The sequence below is a fragment of the Jatropha curcas genome, chromosome 6 (genome assembly GCF_041381405.1).
Source record: "Jatropha curcas cultivar XTBG-Jc1 chromosome 6, XTBG_Jcur_1.0, whole genome shotgun sequence".
NCBI lineage: Eukaryota > Viridiplantae > Streptophyta > Magnoliopsida > Malpighiales > Euphorbiaceae > Jatropha > Jatropha curcas.
In genome coordinates, this window is record NC_143156.1 from 27,634,553 (window position 1) to 27,655,752 (window position 21,200).

General features: G+C 30.8%; 4 protein-coding genes across 5 annotated transcripts; 1 reads left to right on the forward strand and 3 right to left on the reverse strand.

Moving 5' to 3' along the window:
* The first annotated feature begins 1,451 nt into the window (after positions 1-1,451).
* On the forward strand, positions 1,452-3,769 carry LOC105647712 (actin). The gene is made up of 5 exons (XM_012233903.4): positions 1,452-1,619; positions 1,708-1,777; positions 1,940-2,333; positions 2,609-3,222; positions 3,318-3,769. Exons 2-5 carry the CDS (start codon positions 1,718-1,720, stop codon positions 3,381-3,383), a joined length of 1,134 nt encoding a protein of 377 aa, XP_012089293.2. The 5' UTR covers positions 1,452-1,619; positions 1,708-1,717; the 3' UTR covers positions 3,384-3,769.
* A 949-nt stretch (positions 3,770-4,718) lies between these two features.
* On the reverse strand, positions 4,719-6,537 carry LOC105649432 (epsin-3). Its single transcript, XM_012236071.4, has 4 exons — positions 5,826-6,537; positions 5,628-5,750; positions 5,329-5,490; positions 4,719-5,219 (listed from the first exon to the last, which is right to left on the reverse strand). The coding sequence occupies exons 1-4, from the start codon at positions 5,960-5,962 to the stop codon at positions 4,853-4,855; spliced, it is 789 nt and encodes a 262-aa protein (XP_012091461.1). The 5' UTR covers positions 5,963-6,537; the 3' UTR covers positions 4,719-4,852.
* A 132-nt stretch (positions 6,538-6,669) lies between these two features.
* On the reverse strand, positions 6,670-11,671 carry LOC105647703 (Nucleotide-diphospho-sugar transferases superfamily protein). 2 transcript variants are annotated; one of them, XM_012233891.4, is made up of 10 exons: positions 11,395-11,660; positions 11,207-11,255; positions 10,269-10,375; positions 9,905-9,950; positions 8,793-8,927; positions 8,577-8,666; positions 8,331-8,459; positions 8,142-8,225; positions 7,932-7,996; positions 6,670-7,288 (listed from the first exon to the last, which is right to left on the reverse strand). In XM_012233891.4, exons 1-10 carry the CDS (start codon positions 11,493-11,495, stop codon positions 7,102-7,104), a joined length of 993 nt encoding a protein of 330 aa, XP_012089281.1. In that variant the 5' UTR covers positions 11,496-11,660; the 3' UTR covers positions 6,670-7,101. The 2 variants fall into 2 exon arrangements, with proteins under 2 accessions (XP_012089281.1, XP_089579261.1); XM_089723135.1 differs by having other exon boundaries at positions 8,142-8,459; positions 11,395-11,671.
* A 3,122-nt stretch (positions 11,672-14,793) lies between these two features.
* LOC105647693 (uncharacterized) lies at positions 14,794-15,797 on the reverse strand. The gene has a single exon (XM_012233878.3). It carries the CDS (start codon positions 15,709-15,711, stop codon positions 15,043-15,045), a length of 669 nt encoding a protein of 222 aa, XP_012089268.1. The 5' UTR covers positions 15,712-15,797; the 3' UTR covers positions 14,794-15,042.
* Positions 15,798-21,200: the final 5,403 nt, after the last annotated feature.

Consider the following 21,200-nt stretch of genomic DNA (forward strand, 5'->3'; position numbering starts at 1 on the left):
TTTTGAAAGGAACATTGATTTTTATTTTTTTATGGAGAAGAAACAGATGAGGTGGCCATGGTTTATGGAGAGGATGGTAGCTTTATCAATAAAATTTGGATCTGATTTAGAAATTTCACTTATTTTACTAAAATTTAATTTAATTATTTTTAATTTCATATAATTGAATACATAAAATAAAATTTTCATTTTAAACAAAAAAAAAAATAGATTCATAAAATTTATTGAATCTATTTGTTCTAAAATGGAGGATTAATATAGTCATATAATGATTGTAAAAGTAGATTGAGTTGGATCCAACAGGCAAAAAATAATAACTCAAAACACATTAATATATATAGCAAAGCTGAACTTAAGGAAAAATACCAAAAAAATTGGAAGAATGATTATGGCAGATGTATGATGACCACATGTTTCATTTTCTTGAGAAAAAAATATTTTTACTTTTCAATAACTTTTTAATATTTATACTTTAGGGAATTAATTTAGAAGTTAAGTTCAAATTACTTTAACATAAATTTAGGGAAAAATACAATATGATCCCTGTTGTTTTTGAAATACAATTAGTCATTTCTTATCTTTTTGAAATATATAAATTTTCTCTATGTTTTTCTTCTGTTCAATTTTTACATTATTCTCCGTTAAGTTAATAAGAAACTATAGAGATTAAAGGAGATATGCTAAAATATTATACCAAAAAAATTACTTACGGTCTCTATAGTTTAAAAAATACATTTAGTCCGTCTATGTGTTTTAAAAATAAAAAATGAGTATTTTCGTCATTTCATAAGATACTTAATGGAAAAAATACAAAAAATATGCTTATTTTTTAAAATTACAGACTAATTGTATTTCATAAATCAGAGGGATCATATTTTTTTTTTTAGTATCAAGGGAATGAAATTTGAACTTGGATCCATTGCTAGATCATACGTGCACTTATCACTGGGTTATGCCTTGGTATGCAAGAATTCATGCATTATGTTTCATTAGAAAAAATATCTTCAATTTTAATTTTGGTATAAGCACAATAAATTTCGCTATGAATATATTGTGTGGGCAAAACATTTTATAATTTATATAAAACACAATTTACACAAATACAAATTTTCAACAGTTAAATTAAACTAGATGCTTCAAAAAAAATATAAAATAAAATAAATTTTATTATTGAAATGCTGATATATTAATTTAAAATAAATAAATTAACAAAAATGTAAATAATAATAAATTAAAAAAAAAAAAAAGGCACTCCAGCCAGCCAGCAACTAAAAACAAAGCGCGAAGGGCGGATTTGAAGTTTGAAAAACAAGTAGTTCTAAAAAGCAAGCCCATGAAGCGTTCGTCTCTGTAAGTTGTGCCCACACAAAAATTTATAAAATTAATCCAACGGCTCTCATTGCATCTCGCGCTTCCACATAATGACTATTTCTATTTCCCTTTCAAAACGAACAACAAACACTCATTTCGCTGCTTTCTCTCTTTCAAATACTCTCTCTTCTCCTTAATTAACTTCTGCTTCTTCTCTTAAACCACTCTCGTTTTCCATTAATTTCTCTCTCTCTCTGTCTCCTTTCGATCTGTTAACCTGAGATTCGATCTCCTTCGAAAATTCTTGAGTTTGTTTTCCTTAATCTCTAATTAATACATTTTGTTTTGTTTAATAGAATTCGAAAATCTGATAGTCTTGACTTGTTTTGCAATTAGGAAGTAGAACATGGCTGATTCTGAGGATATTCAACCCCTTGTCTGTGACAATGGAACTGGAATGGTCAAGGTATAATTTATTGTGTTTGTATTTTATGGGGGTATAGTTCTCATTTTATTAACAAAAAAAAGCCTCTCTTAAGAACTAGGTTCGAACTTTCTGAAACAGGGCTGGTTATTGTGTTAACTTTGCATATTATTTCTGGGTACTGATTTCAATATTTGGTTTTAGGCTGGATTTGCTGGGGATGATGCTCCGCGAGCAGTGTTTCCCAGCATTGTTGGTCGCCCTCGTCACACTGGTGTGATGGTTGGCATGGGCCAAAAAGACGCTTATGTCGGTGATGAGGCTCAATCCAAGAGAGGTATTTTAACTTTGAAATACCCTATTGAACATGGTATTGTGAATAACTGGGATGACATGGAAAAGATCTGGCATCACACGTTCTACAATGAGCTCCGTGTTGCTCCAGAAGAGCACCCTGTACTTCTAACTGAGGCTCCTTTGAATCCCAAGGCTAATCGTGAGAAGATGACCCAAATTATGTTCGAGACCTTCAATACTCCTGCCATGTATGTGGCCATTCAGGCTGTTCTATCCTTGTATGCCAGTGGTCGTACAACTGGTAAGCAGTCAAAGGATTTTCTTGATTCAATTAGTTCAATTTGAAAAATGGAGCTATAGATTGTGAAGAAAATGTTTTTATGTCCCAGATTGTGTTAATTTTAATGTAAACTGGTACTTCTGAGTTGGTGCGCCAAGTTGATAGTTTATAAAGAGTGACCTCAAGAACATAACAAATGATCTTTTAATGGGCAGTCAAATTTAACCTATTTGAGAGAGCAATATGTTTAATGTTATCCTCTATTTAGTGTGATTATTCTGGAATTTGCTGTGAAGGTATCGTCTTGGACTCCGGTGATGGTGTCAGTCACACAGTGCCCATATACGAGGGGTATGCCCTCCCACACGCCATCCTTCGTCTCGACCTGGCTGGCCGTGACCTGACTGATCACTTAATGAAGATCCTCACAGAGCGTGGATATTCTTTCACCACCTCAGCTGAACGTGAAATTGTGAGGGATGTGAAGGAAAAACTGTCTTATATTGCTCTCGACTACGAGCAGGAGCTAGAGACCTCCAAAACCAGCTCATCAGTAGAGAAGAGCTATGAGTTGCCAGATGGGCAAGTTATCACCATTGGTGCTGAGCGATTCCGTTGCCCAGAGGTGCTCTATCAACCATCCATGATAGGAATGGAAGCTGCAGGCATCCACGAGACCACATATAACTCCATCATGAAGTGCGACGTGGATATCAGAAAAGATTTGTATGGTAACATTGTCCTTAGTGGTGGCTCAACCATGTTCCCAGGAATTGCTGACAGAATGAGCAAAGAAATCTCTGCACTTGCCCCAAGCAGCATGAAAATCAAGGTGGTTGCACCACCAGAGAGGAAGTACAGTGTCTGGATTGGCGGGTCCATTTTGGCATCTCTCAGCACTTTCCAGCAGGTTGGTCTATATTTACTAATGGTCTAAATTCACTTAAAAATGAAAAGGTTTGATTTTTCATTCTGAAAATTTGTATGCGTGTTTCTTGAATGCAGATGTGGATTGCAAAGGCAGAATATGATGAGTCTGGGCCATCAATTGTGCATAGGAAGTGCTTCTAAATATTTCAAGAATAGGGATTTTGGAGGAGAAGAGGGGAAAAAAAATACAGTTTTGTTTCTTGGAAAGAAGTGAGCAGCTTGTTGCCCTTTCCATTCTAGCTTTGTCGTCCTTCCATGTTTATGATGGTCTGGACTGTGGATTTGATGACTCTGAGAAGGCAAGGAGTTGATTGCCAAAATGGTCCAATTCTTTCATTATTATATTATTCTGAGATGTTTTTTTTTTTATTATTATTAAATTCATAAATATATATTGATATTAATTTTTGTTTAAGCTTTTTAGGATCTACCCTTTTTTTTCCTATTCAAGATCTGATAAAATTGCTGGGTTTGATTGTAATACTACTGGTTATTGATAACAAGAATTTCTATTCTCTTTTGATCTCTCTCTTTTGGGCCTTCTCTTCTCTACCGCTCGTTTCTTATAGTTTTCTGGCCGGCTATAGTATTCCTCGTCTGCCAAACGGCCCACGCCTTGCAAATAATTTATCATTTAAAAATTTTAATGACATTTTATTTTACCATATTCTTGTTCCTGTGTACATGTAACATTTTATTGAATTTGTGAATTTATTAGTAGAAATAATTCAATAAACACATTTATTTATTTGTTGCCAGTCATATTTATTTTAAACAATCTCAGTATTTATAAGACTTACTGAAATAATATTTTTACATCTTTATTTGAAAAAAATTATAAAATTTCAAAAAATAAATCAGAGAGATCCCCACTTTCTCTACTCTAATCATTTATTTTTCTTGCCACCCAGCTTTATTCCTAATTTCTCAAAAAAAAAAAAAAAGAAATTAAAATGACAAAACTTGCTAAGCCTTACTCCAATATCATTCTTTTTAATTCTTCTCTTTTTCTAAAAAATCTTCAAATACATACATACATACATTCGAAACCCATCCAAAGAAAAATTTTAATGAAATATGAACTAATACTTTGTAAAAATACTCTAATACCAATAAGTTTGGAAGAACCCATTGTCCTTTTTGTAGAAATATATTGTCACGGCCGGAGCCTTTAGTACGGGTGTGACGCCTAGACTTACAAAGTTTATAAGCAAAAATCATAATATAAGATCTGCCTTCTTCCATTTGGAACATTCAATGGAACCCTCAAACTACATTACAAAAATGGGTCGACTTTGTCAAATTGCCACTTTGTAAATCTCACATACAAACCCAATTTGCCAACTGATTAATTACCATTGTAATTCTAAAACATTAGGATTTAGTAGATTATGAATTCTATAAATAGAAAGATAATAAAAATAATAATCTTCATTGTACTTCTTTAGATATATGATTTTAAATCATAATTTGGGAAAGATAATAAAAAACAAAAAATTTCAAATGCAGGTGTAAAAAAATTTCCTCACAAACCTTAATATATCATGTACAATCAACAAGAAACTTGAAAAACAGAAAGAAAAGTGAAAAAGGAAGAGTTGTGAAAATTTTCATTCTAGAGGAAGAAATGATGATGTTGTAGTGTGATGCTCATTGTAAGAGAATGGATGATCTTCTTCCCCAAAAGTTTCACAGAAATTTTGTGCTTTCTGATCCATTTCCTCGGTGGAAAACTCATCATCTGAGGCCAAGAATTCATAATCTTTATTAGTAATATTAGAATTAGACCTAAAGGCCAAACCTTTAAAGCTTCCATCATGACGAGAAGGTGATTGATGACGAGAGAAGCTCCCAAAGCCTTGAATTCCTCTTGTTAATTTACGAGCTTTTCCTCTCTCTTCTTTTAGAAATTTATCATTTTCCAGAAGCTTTAGTATTCTTGCGGACAAGTTTCTAACGCTCAAACCCCAGTTGAATCTGAAACATACGTTAAATATATATATATAGCATGCAAATAAAAAATATAACTAATTAAGAAAATTAAACTTGTATATATATATATATATATATATAAAATAAAACCAACCCTTTCTCATCGACAAATTGAAAGCTTCCCATCTCTTTAATGGTCTCTTTATTACCCTGAAATTCATCAGAAGCTCTTAAAGGACCATGGGTTAGAAGGTGTTCTAATACAAGTAAGCTCTTGTAAGACACTCTCCAGGTTTTCATATCAAACTTTGTCAACCTGAAAAGAAAACAAACAGAAAATAAATTATTTGAATCTTTGATTAATTAGTTCAAATCACTTCTTTTCATTAATGCAAATAAGTAAATAAACTACCAAATCCAAATCAAAATTAGCAATAAAAATAAAAGAAAAACCTCCTGTGTAAAATGTCTGCGATTCTATAATAATCATCAACTTCAAAAGCAGCCCTTGAAATTATGGCCATGGTACGTGTATCTGGTGCCAAAAAATCTTCATTCGTAGCTTCTTCTGTCAACCTTTATCATGGTAAATAAAAAGTTAATGAATGAAAATGAATTGAAATTATACATATAAACAAGAAATGAACTTACAATTGTGCTGGTGTAACATCTGTTAGTGCTAAGCGAGCAGTCTTGAATTTTTCTTTGAAGAAGAAAGAGGCTTGCTTCTTGAACTCATGCAAAATAGGGCTACCCATTTTGTTGTTTGTGTCTAAAAGCATTGACATGTTGTTTATTAATCTGCCAATACAGAATTGACGAAAGAAAGCTAGAATTATTGTTGGTTTTGTCTTGCAATTCTTATCTATTTACGCAAGAATTGCAACTGCTCCACTATATGGCAACGAACACCAACTACTCTATAAAAAGAATGGATTTGCTTATGTAATGAGAAAGTGAAAAGAATATTAATAAATGGAAGTTTCATGGAAATTTTGGTAATTAAGCATATATATCTTAAACTAATTAATTAAAGGGTCATGTCATTGAAGAATGTTTTTTTTTATGATTAAAATGTTTTAAACTAACTTTTATTGTGTACATTTTCAGCCAAAAAAGCGTTAAGATGCTTCTAAACAAATTCAGTTGATTTCCATAATTGACCATAAATTAGGTAATTAATCTGTCATAACCTAAATGAATAGTTGTGGGTCCAATCCCACTATTTGACCAAACCAATTGGTGTTTTCACTTAACTGAATAGTGGTCAAACTAATCATTTCTTACACAAATCATTTGCCAAACAACGGTGATTTAACTTCTTATTGTTAGAACTTAAGGTAAGCATTGTTTTAAGTTATAACTTACTTACAGTTAGTGTACGGGTCCATCATACATCGAGCCATAGTTAATTAAGACAAATGGGATAAATCAGAGTATCAATGTCTTTTCATTAGAAAAATAAAGGGATAGAATAACAATAAATAGAGACAAATTTTCAAAAAAAAAAACATAGTACCTTAGGAAAATGTTGATTGTTTAGGACATAGTGACATCATGTAGTGAATTACTTTAGGACATACCCATGTTAACATGACCTCTGGCTCATATGAACGAGCTGTATTACTTAACTACATGTGTCTTAACATAAGAAGCTAAGCTCTTAATTCAATGATCAATGTACTGAACATAGAAGAAAAAAAAATATGGCCACTCAAAATGTTAGCATAAATGAAACTAAAGGGTCTGCTACTGCTTGCCTTTTGAAGTCCTACGAGTTTAAATTTTTCTCCTTAATTACGCTGTCAAATGTGCTTTTACAATAAGGATGGAGTCCTCGGTGTCTTCCTCTGTCCAGTATTGCATGAGAACAAAAGAGGCCAATAAGAGTGCTACAGTTCCTGTAAATAAACTCTATTATAAATATTCATTTGCAAGCACTCCACAATCCCGTTCTATATCCCATGGACATGATTGCAAGCTCCCAAAGCATGTTGGGGATGCTTAATAGATTCACCTTGGATCCAGGAATTTCAGACCAGTTTACAGAAATTTCAAGCATAGGGATACCAAATCGTTTGCATAGATAAACCACCTCGACATCAAAGCACCATCTGCACAAACATCCAGTTCCTTCAAGTGTTAGTTCACATAACAAATTCAACTAACAAAACAAGTGTGTAAAGCAAGAAACATCTAAGGCCAAATGTAAGTGGCAAACTTGTGTCCTTTTTACTTGCAACTAAAAGGATTACTTATAAGTTGGCTGGCATTTTGCCTTTAGGATTTGTCCAAGGGCATACTTAAAATTCATTCAGACAGAAAAACTGATCCAAATGCAACTTTCTAGATCTTTTAAATTAATTGATAAAATTCCACCTCCAGACAAGCATTACTGATGCTCCTATTCAAATTAAAGATCTTTCCTTTCCCAAAAAATACGAGAGAAACCAAGATCATTCAAGTTAGGGAAGACTGTTGTTTACATCTATAGTTTGCTGATGTCAACCACTTGCATAAAGCAAATATTTCTTATATGATATAATCAAGCAAACACACCAAAGCATATTCTAATTTTTTTCATATTTTTGCATTGTGGCTCTTCCTCATGGACTATGACATGGCATTGGAAATGAGCCTGTCCACATATCAGGGTCATGGCACATAGGAGGAGTCATGTTTCTTAGTTTTCAATTCAATTTAAAGATTTGAGGACCTAAATATATGAGAGGGTGTGCTAATGAAGATTATACTTGCCTTTTCAGCCGGATGTTTGTAAAAAGACTCCTTGCTGCAGCTCGGGTAAACATCTTAAAACCACACTGTAACATGAAATATCAGGAAAAATATTGAAGAAAAAAAAAAAAGAAAAAGCGAGGATAAAGAATATTGCAAAGGAAATTGGGCATCTGTACTAACTAGATTAAAAAAAAAAACGTGCATGATATATATACTCCAGAAAATTACCTGTGTATCACGGATTCCAGGACCAGCAGATAAGAGAACCACAAGATGAAATCCCTTCATCAGAACATTGCGGTACCACTTTCTCTGGAACATAAAGTAAATTGGATCAACCATGAGAAACATAAGATGAAGTTGATAAGTAAAAGAAGGAAAAATGTATGAATATGAGAAGCCTAAGCTAGACTGAACTGTTGCCAAAGCCTTCTCCTCAAGATGAGCACGAGAACCAAATGCAGCAATTGGGACATCAGATATTCTAATATTTGAATCTGTGGCTTTTGAGTCTCCTAAGTTAAACTCCTTGGCAGCTGCATGAATCTGAGAGGAAAAAGATCAAGTAGCCAAAGGTAACCATGTTAACTTTTCCATGGAGTTTGAATCAGGATTTTCCCGCAGCATTATAACATGGTCTACACAGCCACAGCTATTACAAACCTGATCTTCAAGTTTCTCTAGGTCATTAACCTTTGTCGCCCCATCAGCATCCAGCATTAGAAGTAGTTGACCACGTGAATGAAGCATGCCCTGTTTTACAATGCTTTCACAAAGGTAAAGAACTTCAATGGTTGTCATCATGCAAATGACAGAAAATGGGTTCTTCAATTTAAACATATACATAATGAAGAAAAGAACTGTTTGGATTAGACTCACTTTTCGAATCGCTTCTCCCTTGCCATGATTTTTCCCAAGAAGGATAACCCTTACATTATCCACTGTGTATTTTTTCACAAAGCCAAAAGCTACTCTATTTGTTGCATCAGCACTTCCATCGTCCACAATCACCACCTGTTTGCGAACTCATCCATTCATAAATTTGGAGCTGAGAAAAATAAATGATATACACAATGCGCAAATCCTATATTGTTCACAAGTAGACACAATGGAATAGCAAACATTTCATATTAACGATTAAGTGCTCAGATCATCTACGTCATATGTAGGAAATACGAGTATTATCCATACATGTGTCTATGTAATTACATGCAACCACAGACATATGTGCATGCTTGAATTCCAGGCAGTCCTAATTAAATTGTTCCAAGCTCAATGTATACTTCTTAGATTTTGAGATGATGAAAGTACAGAACTAAGCTAGCATCTTGAAGGATTGGCGGGGAGAAGTCAGCACAAAAATCAAAATGCTTTCACCGAGAGGAAAATCTTTGCTAACAAAGATAAAGAATCAAATATACATGAGGCTTCTCAATTCTATGGTAAAGGAAAAACTAACAAACTGCCAGAAGATTCTAAGCAGCCCGAAAGCAGTAAACTGTTCAAGAAAGAAAGCTAATGACAGGATCAGTGTTTATCAATCACCAACATAAGCTTTCAGATGCCAATTAAAATCTTGCATGATCAAAGTGTATTCAGTAAAATACTTTCTTTGTATAGGACAGTAGTAGGTCAAATGCCCAACCATTAAGACAGTCAGGACTCAAAAAAATGGAATATTTGTTAAAGCTAAAGCTTGGACAATAATATCAAAAACCCATAGCTTTGTGGACAAGCATATGATTTTTTTTGGTTGCCAAATGCCACAATAGAAAAGCATAGAATTGGAAACCATATTCACCACTTCTCAAGTCAATTGCAGCATTTTCTTTTACACCATTGAAATACAAGCTGCTTGAAAGAACAAACAATCTTAATCTAAATTTCATGGTAGCCAATTACGTACGTAACTCAATCTTATGCTTGCAATTATACCTCAATCATTCATCATTATTCAGATGATCCAGGACATTAGAAGAATAAAATTATACCTCATAAGTAAATGACTTATCCTTTGCCGCACGTTGTTGAAGATAACTACAAAGTAAAGACATAAGAATCATTATGCTTTAATATTATCATTCTCTTTGCTCTGGTCATCAATCAAAATTATTAACTTTTAGAGGCAACGTGTGAAAAACTTGGCCCTTAATCTTCCAACCACCATTTTTTATCATGTAACGTGACAAAACAAGAAGCAGACAAACTATAAAATGCAAAACAGAATTTGAAAGAGTATTCTATTCAAAACTATAAAGTATAACACTCAAAATCCCCTCTTGCAGTCATAAAAATATTCACAAATGGAAAGAAAGTAAGGCTACAATAGACTAAAATTAATGTGCTTTAACCTACTTCATGGTTTCATCAAGTGCTCCAGGAAGCCTATGCTCTTCATTAAATGCAGGCATGATCAAAGATATATACTTCTCTGCTGGATCATGGATATGGGGGCAAGGGACCTGTAAGAATAACATGAAAAGGTCAGATTAATTAAAAGCAGCTTCGGTATCAGAAAATTATAAACGAATTAATTATAACAATTACTCTTGGTTTCTCTCTTATTCAATGATTCTTTTTTAAGTCAACATATTTCTCAAGTGCTGAAATTTCCATAACCAGACCCATTGGTGTTGAAGTTGAAATTGAAGTCGCACCATAACTCTCCGCTCAATGCGCTATGAAGGCATGGTAATAAGTACAAATATAAAATAAGACTAGAAATCTTTCATTTTAAGGTCTTACTCAATGCTGGTCCAAACAGGGGAGGACGGTTTAAAATCCAACTCTTATATAGCTATTCTCATCATTGGAGTATGGTGTCAATGGCATTTCAACATTGCACAAAGTGATAGTCAGAGCTACGAAAGCTGAGTAGACTGCACTTAACACAACAGTAATTTGATTCAATTGGATCGCATTTACACCCCAGAGAAGCTTTTTCAGATATTCATCAATTTTTAAGCTAAAAGCCAATCTAGACCATGACATTTTCACTTCAAGGAATCACAGAACTGAAGCAGAACAAACAATTTCTACGAAGATAATGGAGCTCATGTTCTTAATTTAGTGGCCTATACTAAAAGAGTCATCTAATACCAACCCTACTAAATAAAAACAGATTCCCAAGTCGAGTTGAGTAGTTTGCCAGTGAATAAAGACCAAGCAACAATAGATTTTCTTTCATTTCTCAGCAACCAGACAGAATCTTACAAACCCATTAACTATATAACTAGATCAAAACAACTTAAAATTTCAGAAACAAAAAATGTTAAATTATTATTTCCAATTACCTGTTTCAACGAATTCGGATCCTCAAAGATAGCAGGAGCATCAACATGCCTATCAAATTATCATTCAGAAAAAAGTATATTCAAAAGAAATAACCTCATAATAACCCAAAGGTTAAAAAAAAATGGCGATTAAATGAAGAAAAAATAACAATGAAAGAAACAATTTTTGTGAAAAGAAGAGCAAGTACCTGTTGTTGTGTCGTCGTTTGTAGGCTTCATAGAAGATTGCAGAGAATAAAACAGTGATAAGGGCTACCAAAAGCTCTGAAAATGTCAATAGAAACCCCATTTTCGTTTAGTTTGTGTTCCCTCTCTGCCTTCACAAATACACCAAACGATTAGTTTCAGTAAAAGTCCATAATTTTTCCGTGCAAAACAAGAGAAATATGTCCACCATTTCAGTATGATTGGGTTAAGAAAAGTGTGATTGGGTTAAGAAAAGGTTCGACGCAATTTCCACTAGTAGGGCCCGTTTAATTCAGTCGCTAGAGCAAAAGGTTCCTAACCTCGTTGTTTTGGGTCGTAGCCCAGCGGTATTTGTTTCTCTTCTCTGTCTTTGAGCTAGTTCATGAATTTCATTTTTTTCTTTAAGGATAATTAATTACTTAGTTACCAATTTTGGTCTAAATTACTACTATTTGATAAAATTACTTAAGGTTTAGTTCCATTAAATTATTTAATTTTTCATCCAAAAAAATTTTTTTTATTATTAAAATACTTGTGATATTTGACTTTATGATCATTCACGTTTAATACAACATTACTGTTTAGTTCCTCGTCTTTGTTATTAAATTATCTTTTAGTTTTTCACTTAACAAAAAAAAATTGACACTTTGGACGATAGGATTAAATAGTTCGACCAAGCTAAACTTTAAGGATGAATCAATGATTTTGCCTAGTAAAAATATGATTGTAATTTCAATCATAATTCAAGGACTAAATAGTTATTTACCTTTTTTTAAAAAAAAAATTAGCTGAAAGCCTTCTACTTTAATCAATTAACAGTATGATGAGATCAATAATTCTTGAATTTTAAAGGCAGGTGAAGTTTTGTAAAATAATTCAAAACATCACTTTCTTTGAGAAGATTTTGTGAAGATAAGAACTTGCAAAAGTCTCCATGGGTTGAAGACAAGAGAAAAGTATTTGAAATAAGAAGTTCTATGTGGGATTGTTTTCCACTTCATTGCATGTGCACTTCTGGGTTCATGTCTGTAGTGTTTCTTTCCTGAAATCGTTACTTCTCAGTTCTTTATTCTTATGTTCATAGGCCAATGCCTCAATTTGTCTCATCATGTAAGCTTCTTTTTTCTTTCTTTCTTTCTTTCTTTCTTTTGTTTTTTTTTTTTTTAGAAATCATAGTGTAATTAAGCATTTTTAGATTGATTAATTCTTTTAATTTACCTTCTCAATTCTTTCTATTTTCTTTCTTTTTTTTTTTTTTCTCAATTATTTGGTCTTCGCAGATAATTGCGGCAGGGGTCATAATTTTGACCGTTGGTTTGTTTTGTAGTAGTGGATAAGAAATTTGTCAAAATTAAGATGGTGAAAGTTTTGAAAGAGAAGGTTGAAAACGTTAGACAAATGTTAGAAATGATTCAGCTAAGGTACATTTAATTAATAATTTACAGCTATATTATTTACTTTTAACTGTTTTCAGCTTACATTTCATGGCTTTTAAGTCAAGATTCTTTTGCATATACTTTGTCATAAATTAATTAACATGACATAATTATGTTACTGAAATTTAAAAAATAATAAGCATATCTAGCTTATTCTAAGTTAATTCAAAAAAAAAAAAAAAAAAAGATGGAAGTTAGTATAATTCCTTAGAGTCTATTAAATTAAAGTGATGGACAAGAAAGTTATCCGACGACAATAAAGAAATTTTCTTTCCGTCAATTTACCAGTAAAAAACGGAATGAAAATGAAAAATTCATATAGTCAATCATAACTAGTTCAAGATTAAAACTTAATTAGAAAAAAACAATATTGATCATATTGAAAAAATTGCTGCAAGTATTAGAGTTCGGGAAGAATTTTTGGGAAGAATTGCAACCGAGTATTGCTTATGAATCACCCATAAAAAGCACTTATTGTTCTTTCATTATACATTGCACCGTTAGCAATCCTTTATTCAAGTTTGTATGTAGGAGAAGGAAAGAAAGAGACTTCGATGATTCCTGTGAAAAAAGTGGTTGGAGATGTAGCCTTCTCAAGCCATGATTAAAGCCACAGAGGAGGAATGTGATAAAGAAAAAGATGTAATTTTCTTTTTTTTTTTTGCTTTTCCTTCACTTTTCTAGACCACAAAGCTTTTCTTAGGAGGAGAGTTGGCCCTTAACCCTACCATCATTTCTGCGTTGAATCATGCAATCCAGCCTCTATATATATATATATATATATATATATATATATATATATGCAAGATGTACATAATCCTGCTTGTATTCAAGGGTGAACCTACAGAGTTAAATGATTAACATTTAGCTTTAAAAAGAAGGAAGGAAGAGCAATTGTCTGCTCTCCCTCTAAGTTATGCGGACACTTTAAAAATTCAATGTACCCGCCTATGTCGAACACCGACATCCCTCAAATACTTTCGGACACGTGTCGAACATTTTAAAAAAATATCTCATTTTATTGAAATAAAAAGAGGAGAGAAAGAGCAATTACCTTATTTTTTATAACTCTCATTAATTATTAGTTATTATTTCAAATACTCATTTACCCTCTTAATTTATAATTTAAGCTCAATTTGCAAAAGAAAATTTGAATTTACCCAAATTCTCGTATGAATTTGGGTTCTATTGGGTAAAATTGAACATGAATTATAAATTTAAAGGATAAATTTGAGTCAAAAATTCGATTTTGTAGTTTTTTTGTTTATGAATAATAATAATAATAATTTTACGGAACAAATTGATCTTTATTCCAACATTTATTATTTAACCTTAACTACTACTAGAATTCTCTCTAAAAATTATGAAATTACAGATTCTCACAGCATTATAGAAGAACCACTGAAGTTACCAAGAAAATTTTTGGCATTATGTAGTATATAAAATGACAAATTGAGGTACGTTAGTTGTAATTTCTATACCAATTAAAAGATTGCAAGTGCAGTTTCAACACTTGGGTTCACAGGTCATAACTTAACGCAAGTTACAAGAAAACAGTATTGGAGTGAGGAAATTTTTGGACCAACTACGCAGCCCATATTCAAGTTCTGATACAAACATCAAACAGAGATATAAACATTTTTTTTTCAAATTGATAAAACATAAATTTCATAAAATTTTAATTTTATATTTCGTGAAATTGATAAAATTTCATATTTTTATTATAAAATAAAATTTATCAGTTTAAAAGAGATTTTTAAAATAAAATTAAATAGTTTAAATTTCATAGTATTGCATAGCGATTAAATTTTACGAGTATTCTTGAAGATACATTTAATGTTATTGCATAGCGCATACCTCTTTTTGCAGAATTACCAGTAAGCAATGTCGCTGCATATCAGAGAGTCAGAAACAGTAGCAAACTAGCAACAATGGAAGAAAAAATGCAGAGAGGAATACAAATGGTTATCTCTGAAATTAATAAATTCCAAATATTATTCATATTAAAATACAATTTTCTTTTTAAATTAGAAAAGAAAATGAACCATAGATGCACAAGATCTCAAACAAATAAACCAATACCCCCACCAATCCATCAGTAGAAAAAATATATATATTTAACAAGAAAAAGTAAAATCAAACCAAAAGAAATTAAAAATCCTAAGAGAAAGATGGTGTTAATTAAAAGAAAGATTAAAAAAAAAAAATGATTAGCTAGTGAGCCATAGCAGCAACAGGAGCAGCTTGATAGTTGATGCTTCTTTGATGAGGCATAGCAAGCATGGCAGTGTGATCCAAGAAATCATTAAGAGAAACAACAGATTGCAAGATTGTTCTTAAATCATCTGCACAAGAAAAACCCATATTTCCTATTCTTCTTACTGCATAAACATAAAAAGTGATGCAACCTTTTCTAAATTTAAATCTTGCCATCTCATACCCATTTAAGCCTCTAATGAGTTTCTTGTTCACTTCTCCAAGAGGAATTTCTGGCGGCCAAATTCTATCAATAGCCAATTTCAAAGACTCAGATTCAAAAACAAAAACTAAAATCTTGGATTTCTTGGTACCAAGACCAAGAGTAAGTGTATGCCAAGCTTGATGGGCCAAAATAGTGAAATTTGTAGGCAAGAAAGCTGTCGTTGAAGGAAAAGGGATTTTGCTGTTACTATTTTTATTTGTTGGTGGATAAGAAAGAACTTTTAGAAGTTCAAGTGGTCTTGCTCGCCGGATAGTGAAAGATTTTACTATAAATTGCCCACCAAAACGAAGACCTTTCACTTCTGAGCTTGGCTTGAAAGAAAAATCTGATGTGGGTTTCGTTGTTTGGTCATTTGGGTGTTTTTGTTTTTGCTTCTTCTTCTTCTTCTCCTTCTCTTCCATTGGTTTTTCTGGACTCTCTTGTGAGATTTTTTTTATGGCTTGGTGGGTGTATTTTGGTGTATGTGATATCCAACCAATCCAAGGCTTTTGATGATGTATTATATATGTAGGGTTTTTTTTTTAATTTTTTAATTTATATTATTTTTATTTTTATTTTTTTTAACAACTGGCTTTTCTTTTTGTGATTGAGATGCTAGAGTCAAAAGAAGGGGAAAACACTTTTCAAAACTTGATTTTCTTTGTTGGAAGTTATTTTCAATGTTTGATATGTATATAAGTTATTTTAATAGATGATGATTGATGAAGAGGTTAAACCAATTCATACAACCTTGATTATTTTCATATTTTTTAGGTTGGTATTTATTTTAATCCTAAAGTGTGTCATTATATTAATTTATTGATTAGTTTTAAAAAAATGGGCTTTGAGAGAGTAGCAAGTTGGAGTTCTTGAGTACCCTCATATTTCGATGAGGTATGCAACTTTTTCTTAGCTTTTCTGGTGTTTGCACCTTTAAACATGATTCCAATGGAGATATGAACCCTTGCCTACCCTTAGATAGAAGGGGGGAAAAAAAAAAATTCAAGTTGTCAAAACTTATCCCGTTCAAACTTATTCAATAAATTTAAGGAGTCGAGTTTAATCCTAAACCTGTTTACTTTTTTAAGCTTGAGTATATCAATAAGTCGAGCTCAAACTTGGTAGGATTCAGCTTTTCTCGACTCATTTATAGTCTAATTAATGCTTAATTTCTCTTGTCTGATACAAATTTTATAAGCAAAATTTCATATTTATTAATGAGCCGGTCTAAATTTAAAAGATATAAAAATTTTGAAAGATTCGCTTACTTAATCTATAATTTTCTTTATAAATTGAGGTATGTGGATTAATCCAAAACTAAAAATGATGTACTAATTTAATCTTTTTAATTTAAGATTCATATTGAAAATAGAAATTCATAATAAATTAATTATTTTATTTTTATTGTAATGCACAATGAAGACACTCATTACAAATTTTAGTAATTAGTAGGCTCCAATAAACCAAAATTTCCATAACTCATTTTTCATTTGAGAATTGTCAACAAAATCTCTCATAAAATCTGAAGCCAAAAAGGCTAATTTCTTTTCTTTTTACAGATTTCAAAAGCATAACATGTGCCTCTAAAGGATCTTGGGCTTCCAAATGATAATTACCTCCTGAAATAAGCATATACATGCTCATTAAAAGAGGATTTGGACCACATTATTGTAGCCCTATAGTAGAAAAAAATTAACCCTAATCAAGAAGATTTTGTTTCCCACAGTTAATCATAATTACACCCATTAGGTTAAATCCTTTTGTTCTATTGCTAACAGTAAATCTACATACTAATGCAAAATTTAGTATGTGCCTTGATTAAACTAAAGAGGACAAAATATGGCTATTTGCAATAAGCTAAAAGGCATTTATTTTGCTTATCTAAACAAAAATTTCCAAATCACAAACATTTAAAAATGGACTCATTACTAATTGTTGGTGGAAGTTGTTTAGAAGAAGAAACTTAATGATTATATTTTATTTTTGAAAATAAAAAATAAAGAAAGAAAGAAATGGTTACCTTTGATTCTTTGGCAATAATTTTTTAAATAGTTGTAAATGTTATTTTTATATATTCGATAACATAATATTTAAATTAATTTTTAAATATTAAGATATCATTTTATAAAAAATTAACTCATATAACATAACTTTTAGTGTTTTATGAAAAGTTATTCAAGCAGCTAAACGTTATTAAAATAACTAATTACTGTTAAAATAGCTAATTTTGCTTTGTATTGTATTTGTGTTGTATTTAGAGAGAGAGAGAGAGAGAGAGATAAGGTTGGCTTAGCTCATTTTGACAATCCATAAGTCCTTCTCAGTCACTAAAGTTGTTTCCTTCCAAAGGCACCAATGCCTTTAATCATATCATGAGAAAAGGAAGTCCTTAGGTGATGAGAGGAGACCAACTAAAGTCTAAAAGCAATAACTCTTCTTGCACAAGGGGCCACCATGGGCTTAACATAAAAGCCCTGCCTGGTTTCATGTTCTTTTTCAAAAATATTTTGAATATTGTGGACCCAAACTCTAAAATCGGGTGGTTTAATAATAAAAATTACTATGATTTGTTGCAATTTTATTTAAATTTGAATTTCTTTTGACAACTATATCCTAAATTGCAACTTTAAAAGTAATTATACCGCAAACTCAATAAGGGTTAGGGTACTTAATTAAAAAACAATATTAATGCAAACCCATGAATGAATTAGAATTAATTTAAATAAAACTCAACATCGTTCTTTAGATTTCATCTGATCGTTTAGGTTTCACCTCCGCGATTTAATATGATATTCGAATAGCATCTATTAGAGATGTGTCTGTGAACCAAATTCTAAAAACTGTTAATATGGTTTTTTTGATTATCATTACTTTACGACCAAAACTCCATCTTAAGTTCAATTTGACAAAGAGCATAAAGGATTAATTAATTAATGCATGACACGATTGTGTTCTATCAACTTCATATACCAGAATTGATAGATGAGTTGGTTGCTAGGTAGAGGATCCCAACAAAATTAGCTCATTGATAATTAAGCATGGGTTTTACATCTAATATATATATATATATATATATATATATATATATATATATATATATATATATATATATCTTCTTAATTGACATCAAAACTACCAGTAATGACCTTTATGTCAATGTCAAAATGGTAACTGCAAAATCACAACACAAAATCTCTATTATATATCGAGTATATTCAGCAAAATTAATTATTTTAGTAGTCGTTAACTATTTTAGTAACATTTAGCTGTCAGTTATTCGATTAATTTTTTATGAAATGTCAAAATTTAAGCATTACATTAGTTAACATTTTATAAAACGCTACATTAATTTCTAAAACTTAATTTAAATGTTATGTTACCGAACACTATAAAGGTAAAAAAACTATTCCGAGCACAGTCCTACTCTCAAAACATTTCAAGTAAGAGGTATGCTAAATTAGTCTAACTTGGGTCTAACACAATTTCACTGTAGCAGAACAAAATGTTCATATATAGTGCTCTAATGCGGTGGATTTTGCCTGCAATATACACGGAGGCATTTTAAACATTTTGACCCGCTACAGTAAAAGTTGTATCAAACTCAAATTGGACCAAATATATTTATCCTTTAAAATGAATTTTATAAAATGTTTAAAAATAACTAAATAAATAAACAGAAGCATGTCAACTTTTTTGCATATTTTTTAAGCATTGCCCAAAAAGCAGAAGGTTAATGCTTAATGGGCTCCATACGTCGTTTATAAAGACAAGGAACAATGAGTAATAATGCATTATTGATTTCAAAAAAGAAAGAAAGAAGCTCTATAAGAACGTTCCTCCTGGTATTGGAGAAATTTCGCTTATAGCCTCCATTTCTTTTGTAAAATATTTTTAAAAATACTTATAATGGTTAAGCTATTAGTTATTGAAAATAATTTTCTAATTAAATAAAAAATAAGTCATTTTAAAGAAAAATAGCTTCCTATTTCTACGAGCGAAAATTATTTTTTAAGTTTTAACAAATTTATTATTAAAAAAGTTATATATCCTTACCAATTTATCCATTGACCATTGCTATTAATCAATACCGGTTATATGCGAAAATTAGATTTTTATCATTTTTATATTTAGTATTAAAACTTTAAAACTATGAAATTTTTATAATTTTAAACATTTTATAGTTCTGTAAATTAAATTTTCATATTTTTTAATTAATTTTTAATATTTCAGTAAAAATAGAAAATGAGTTATTTCAAAAATATTTTTCAAAAGTAAATTATTCTCTAAAAATAAAAAGAACATTAATTCTACTAAAAACATTAGTTGAAACTAATTTTCTAATTTTTTTTTTTTTGTATTCAAATATTATTTTTGGATATCTGCTTCAATAATTAAATCCTAATTGACAAAAAAAAAAAAGAATAATAAACTCAAATATAATTCATTTATTATTATCAAAAAGTGATTTGCATTCTTATAATATATATATATAAACAAAGAGCATAGCATAGTAAAATTAACAGCAGAGCTTTCCTTGTTGATTTTGGGGGTGACAAAGAATGTTGAAAATGATAAAGGGAAAGAAAGATTACATGAAACACAATTAGTGCAAACATAATTAGTTAATTTACCTTAATGATTCAAATAATTGCACTACGACAAAACAGGTTGGCTGTCGTTCTCTACAGCATCGTATTATCTGAATCATTACAACAACTTAATTAGTTGGCTCTTAAATAACCTCCAATTCAAATTCATTTCCTTACTATATCAAATTAGATTGTAATTTTAGCTAAATTTAAAATAAAAAATTGATAAAATTCAAAATATTTTTATTAACTATTGGGGAGCTTCATTTGATTTGATTTAAGATTAAAGATATTAACTTTTAGCATTTTAATTATAATTTTAAACCGTGGATTATTGAACTTAAAATATTAATTCAACAGTTAAATTTATATTTATCAAACACTAATAGAGATTGGGAGTTTCATGCCAAATATTTAAAGAATTTTAGTTAATTTAGATAATTTTTCAAGAAGCTTGAACATATTTGAATTTTCTATATGTTCAAGTTAAAAACAGTACATCAACGACGATTTGTTAATTTTAAAATTTGAATTTTAATATCACTTATAAATCGAGTCGTATTCACTTTCTTGCATGATAAATCAAGAAATTTTATTAGCTCAAATAAAAATTTAACATGTCCACCAGAAGTTTATAATTATTTGTTTTTTGTAAATTTGCTATATCTATGGGCGTTGTTAAGATGCTTGAATGTTGGTTCAGATAAATTTAATACGATGTCGTTTCCGAAAGAGCTTAGGAGAACTATGTAAATCACGTCTTTACCCTTTAGTATGAAAATTGACCCATTGAATGGGAGAGGCCAGTGGGCTTGGGTTACGAACATGAGAAGATAATCCATCTCTATTCTTCAGTTTCTCATTTACTTTTTCTCCACTTCTATATGTCATTTAACGTTTTTTCTTTTCGATATTCGGATCTTGGGACCGATTAAATCCGGCTCGAGACTTAATTATAATTAAAAGACTTTATAATCTGACGAAATTAAATTAAAGAAAATTTTAATCTATTTTTCAAAATACAAAGATTTATTAATTGTATTTCTAAATCAGAGAGACATAACGTAATTTTTCCATTACAAATAGCGTTATTAGAAGGTCATAAGTGCGGTTAGAGATTTTTTTTTTTTTTTAGCAAGCGATTAGAGATTGTTGTTTTAGACTTTTTAGTCAAAAAAAATGGGAATTGAATTCTATGTGTAGGCCCACCACCAGATCTGAACGGGACGATGAACAATTACAATATGAATAATAAGGTAATGAATCTGAGCTTTAATGTCTCTTGCTTTAGCTTTCTATAAATAAACGCAAACGCAGACGCG

Coding starts and splice junctions, on each gene's coding strand:
- LOC105647712 (XM_012233903.4), top strand. CDS start 1,718: ATGGCTGATTCTGAGGATATTCAACCCCTTGTCTGTGACAATGGAACT. Junction 2,334..2,608: donor TGCCAGTGGTCGTACAACTG/GTAAGCAGTCAA, acceptor TTTGCTGTGAAG/GTATCGTCTTGGACTCCGGT. Junction 3,223..3,317: donor CTCTCAGCACTTTCCAGCAG/GTTGGTCTATAT, acceptor TCTTGAATGCAG/ATGTGGATTGCAAAGGCAGA.
- LOC105649432 (XM_012236071.4), bottom strand. CDS start 5,962: ATGTCAATGCTTTTAGACACAAACAACAAAATGGGTAGCCCTATTTTG. Junction 5,751..5,825: donor GATGTTACACCAGCACAATT/GTAAGTTCATTT, acceptor ACCATGATAAAG/GTTGACAGAAGAAGCTACGA. Junction 5,220..5,328: donor CAATTTGTCGATGAGAAAGG/GTTGGTTTTATT, acceptor CGTATGTTTCAG/ATTCAACTGGGGTTTGAGCG.
- LOC105647703 (XM_089723135.1), bottom strand. CDS start 11,495: ATGGGGTTTCTATTGACATTTTCAGAGCTTTTGGTAGCCCTTATCACT. Junction 9,951..10,268: donor GCACTTGATGAAACCATGAA/GTAGGTTAAAGC, acceptor TTTACTTTGTAG/TTATCTTCAACAACGTGCGG. Junction 7,997..8,141: donor CTGGAATCCGTGATACACAG/GTAATTTTCTGG, acceptor TTCATGTTACAG/TGTGGTTTTAAGATGTTTAC.
- LOC105647693 (XM_012233878.3), bottom strand. CDS start 15,711: ATGGAAGAGAAGGAGAAGAAGAAGAAGAAGCAAAAACAAAAACACCCA.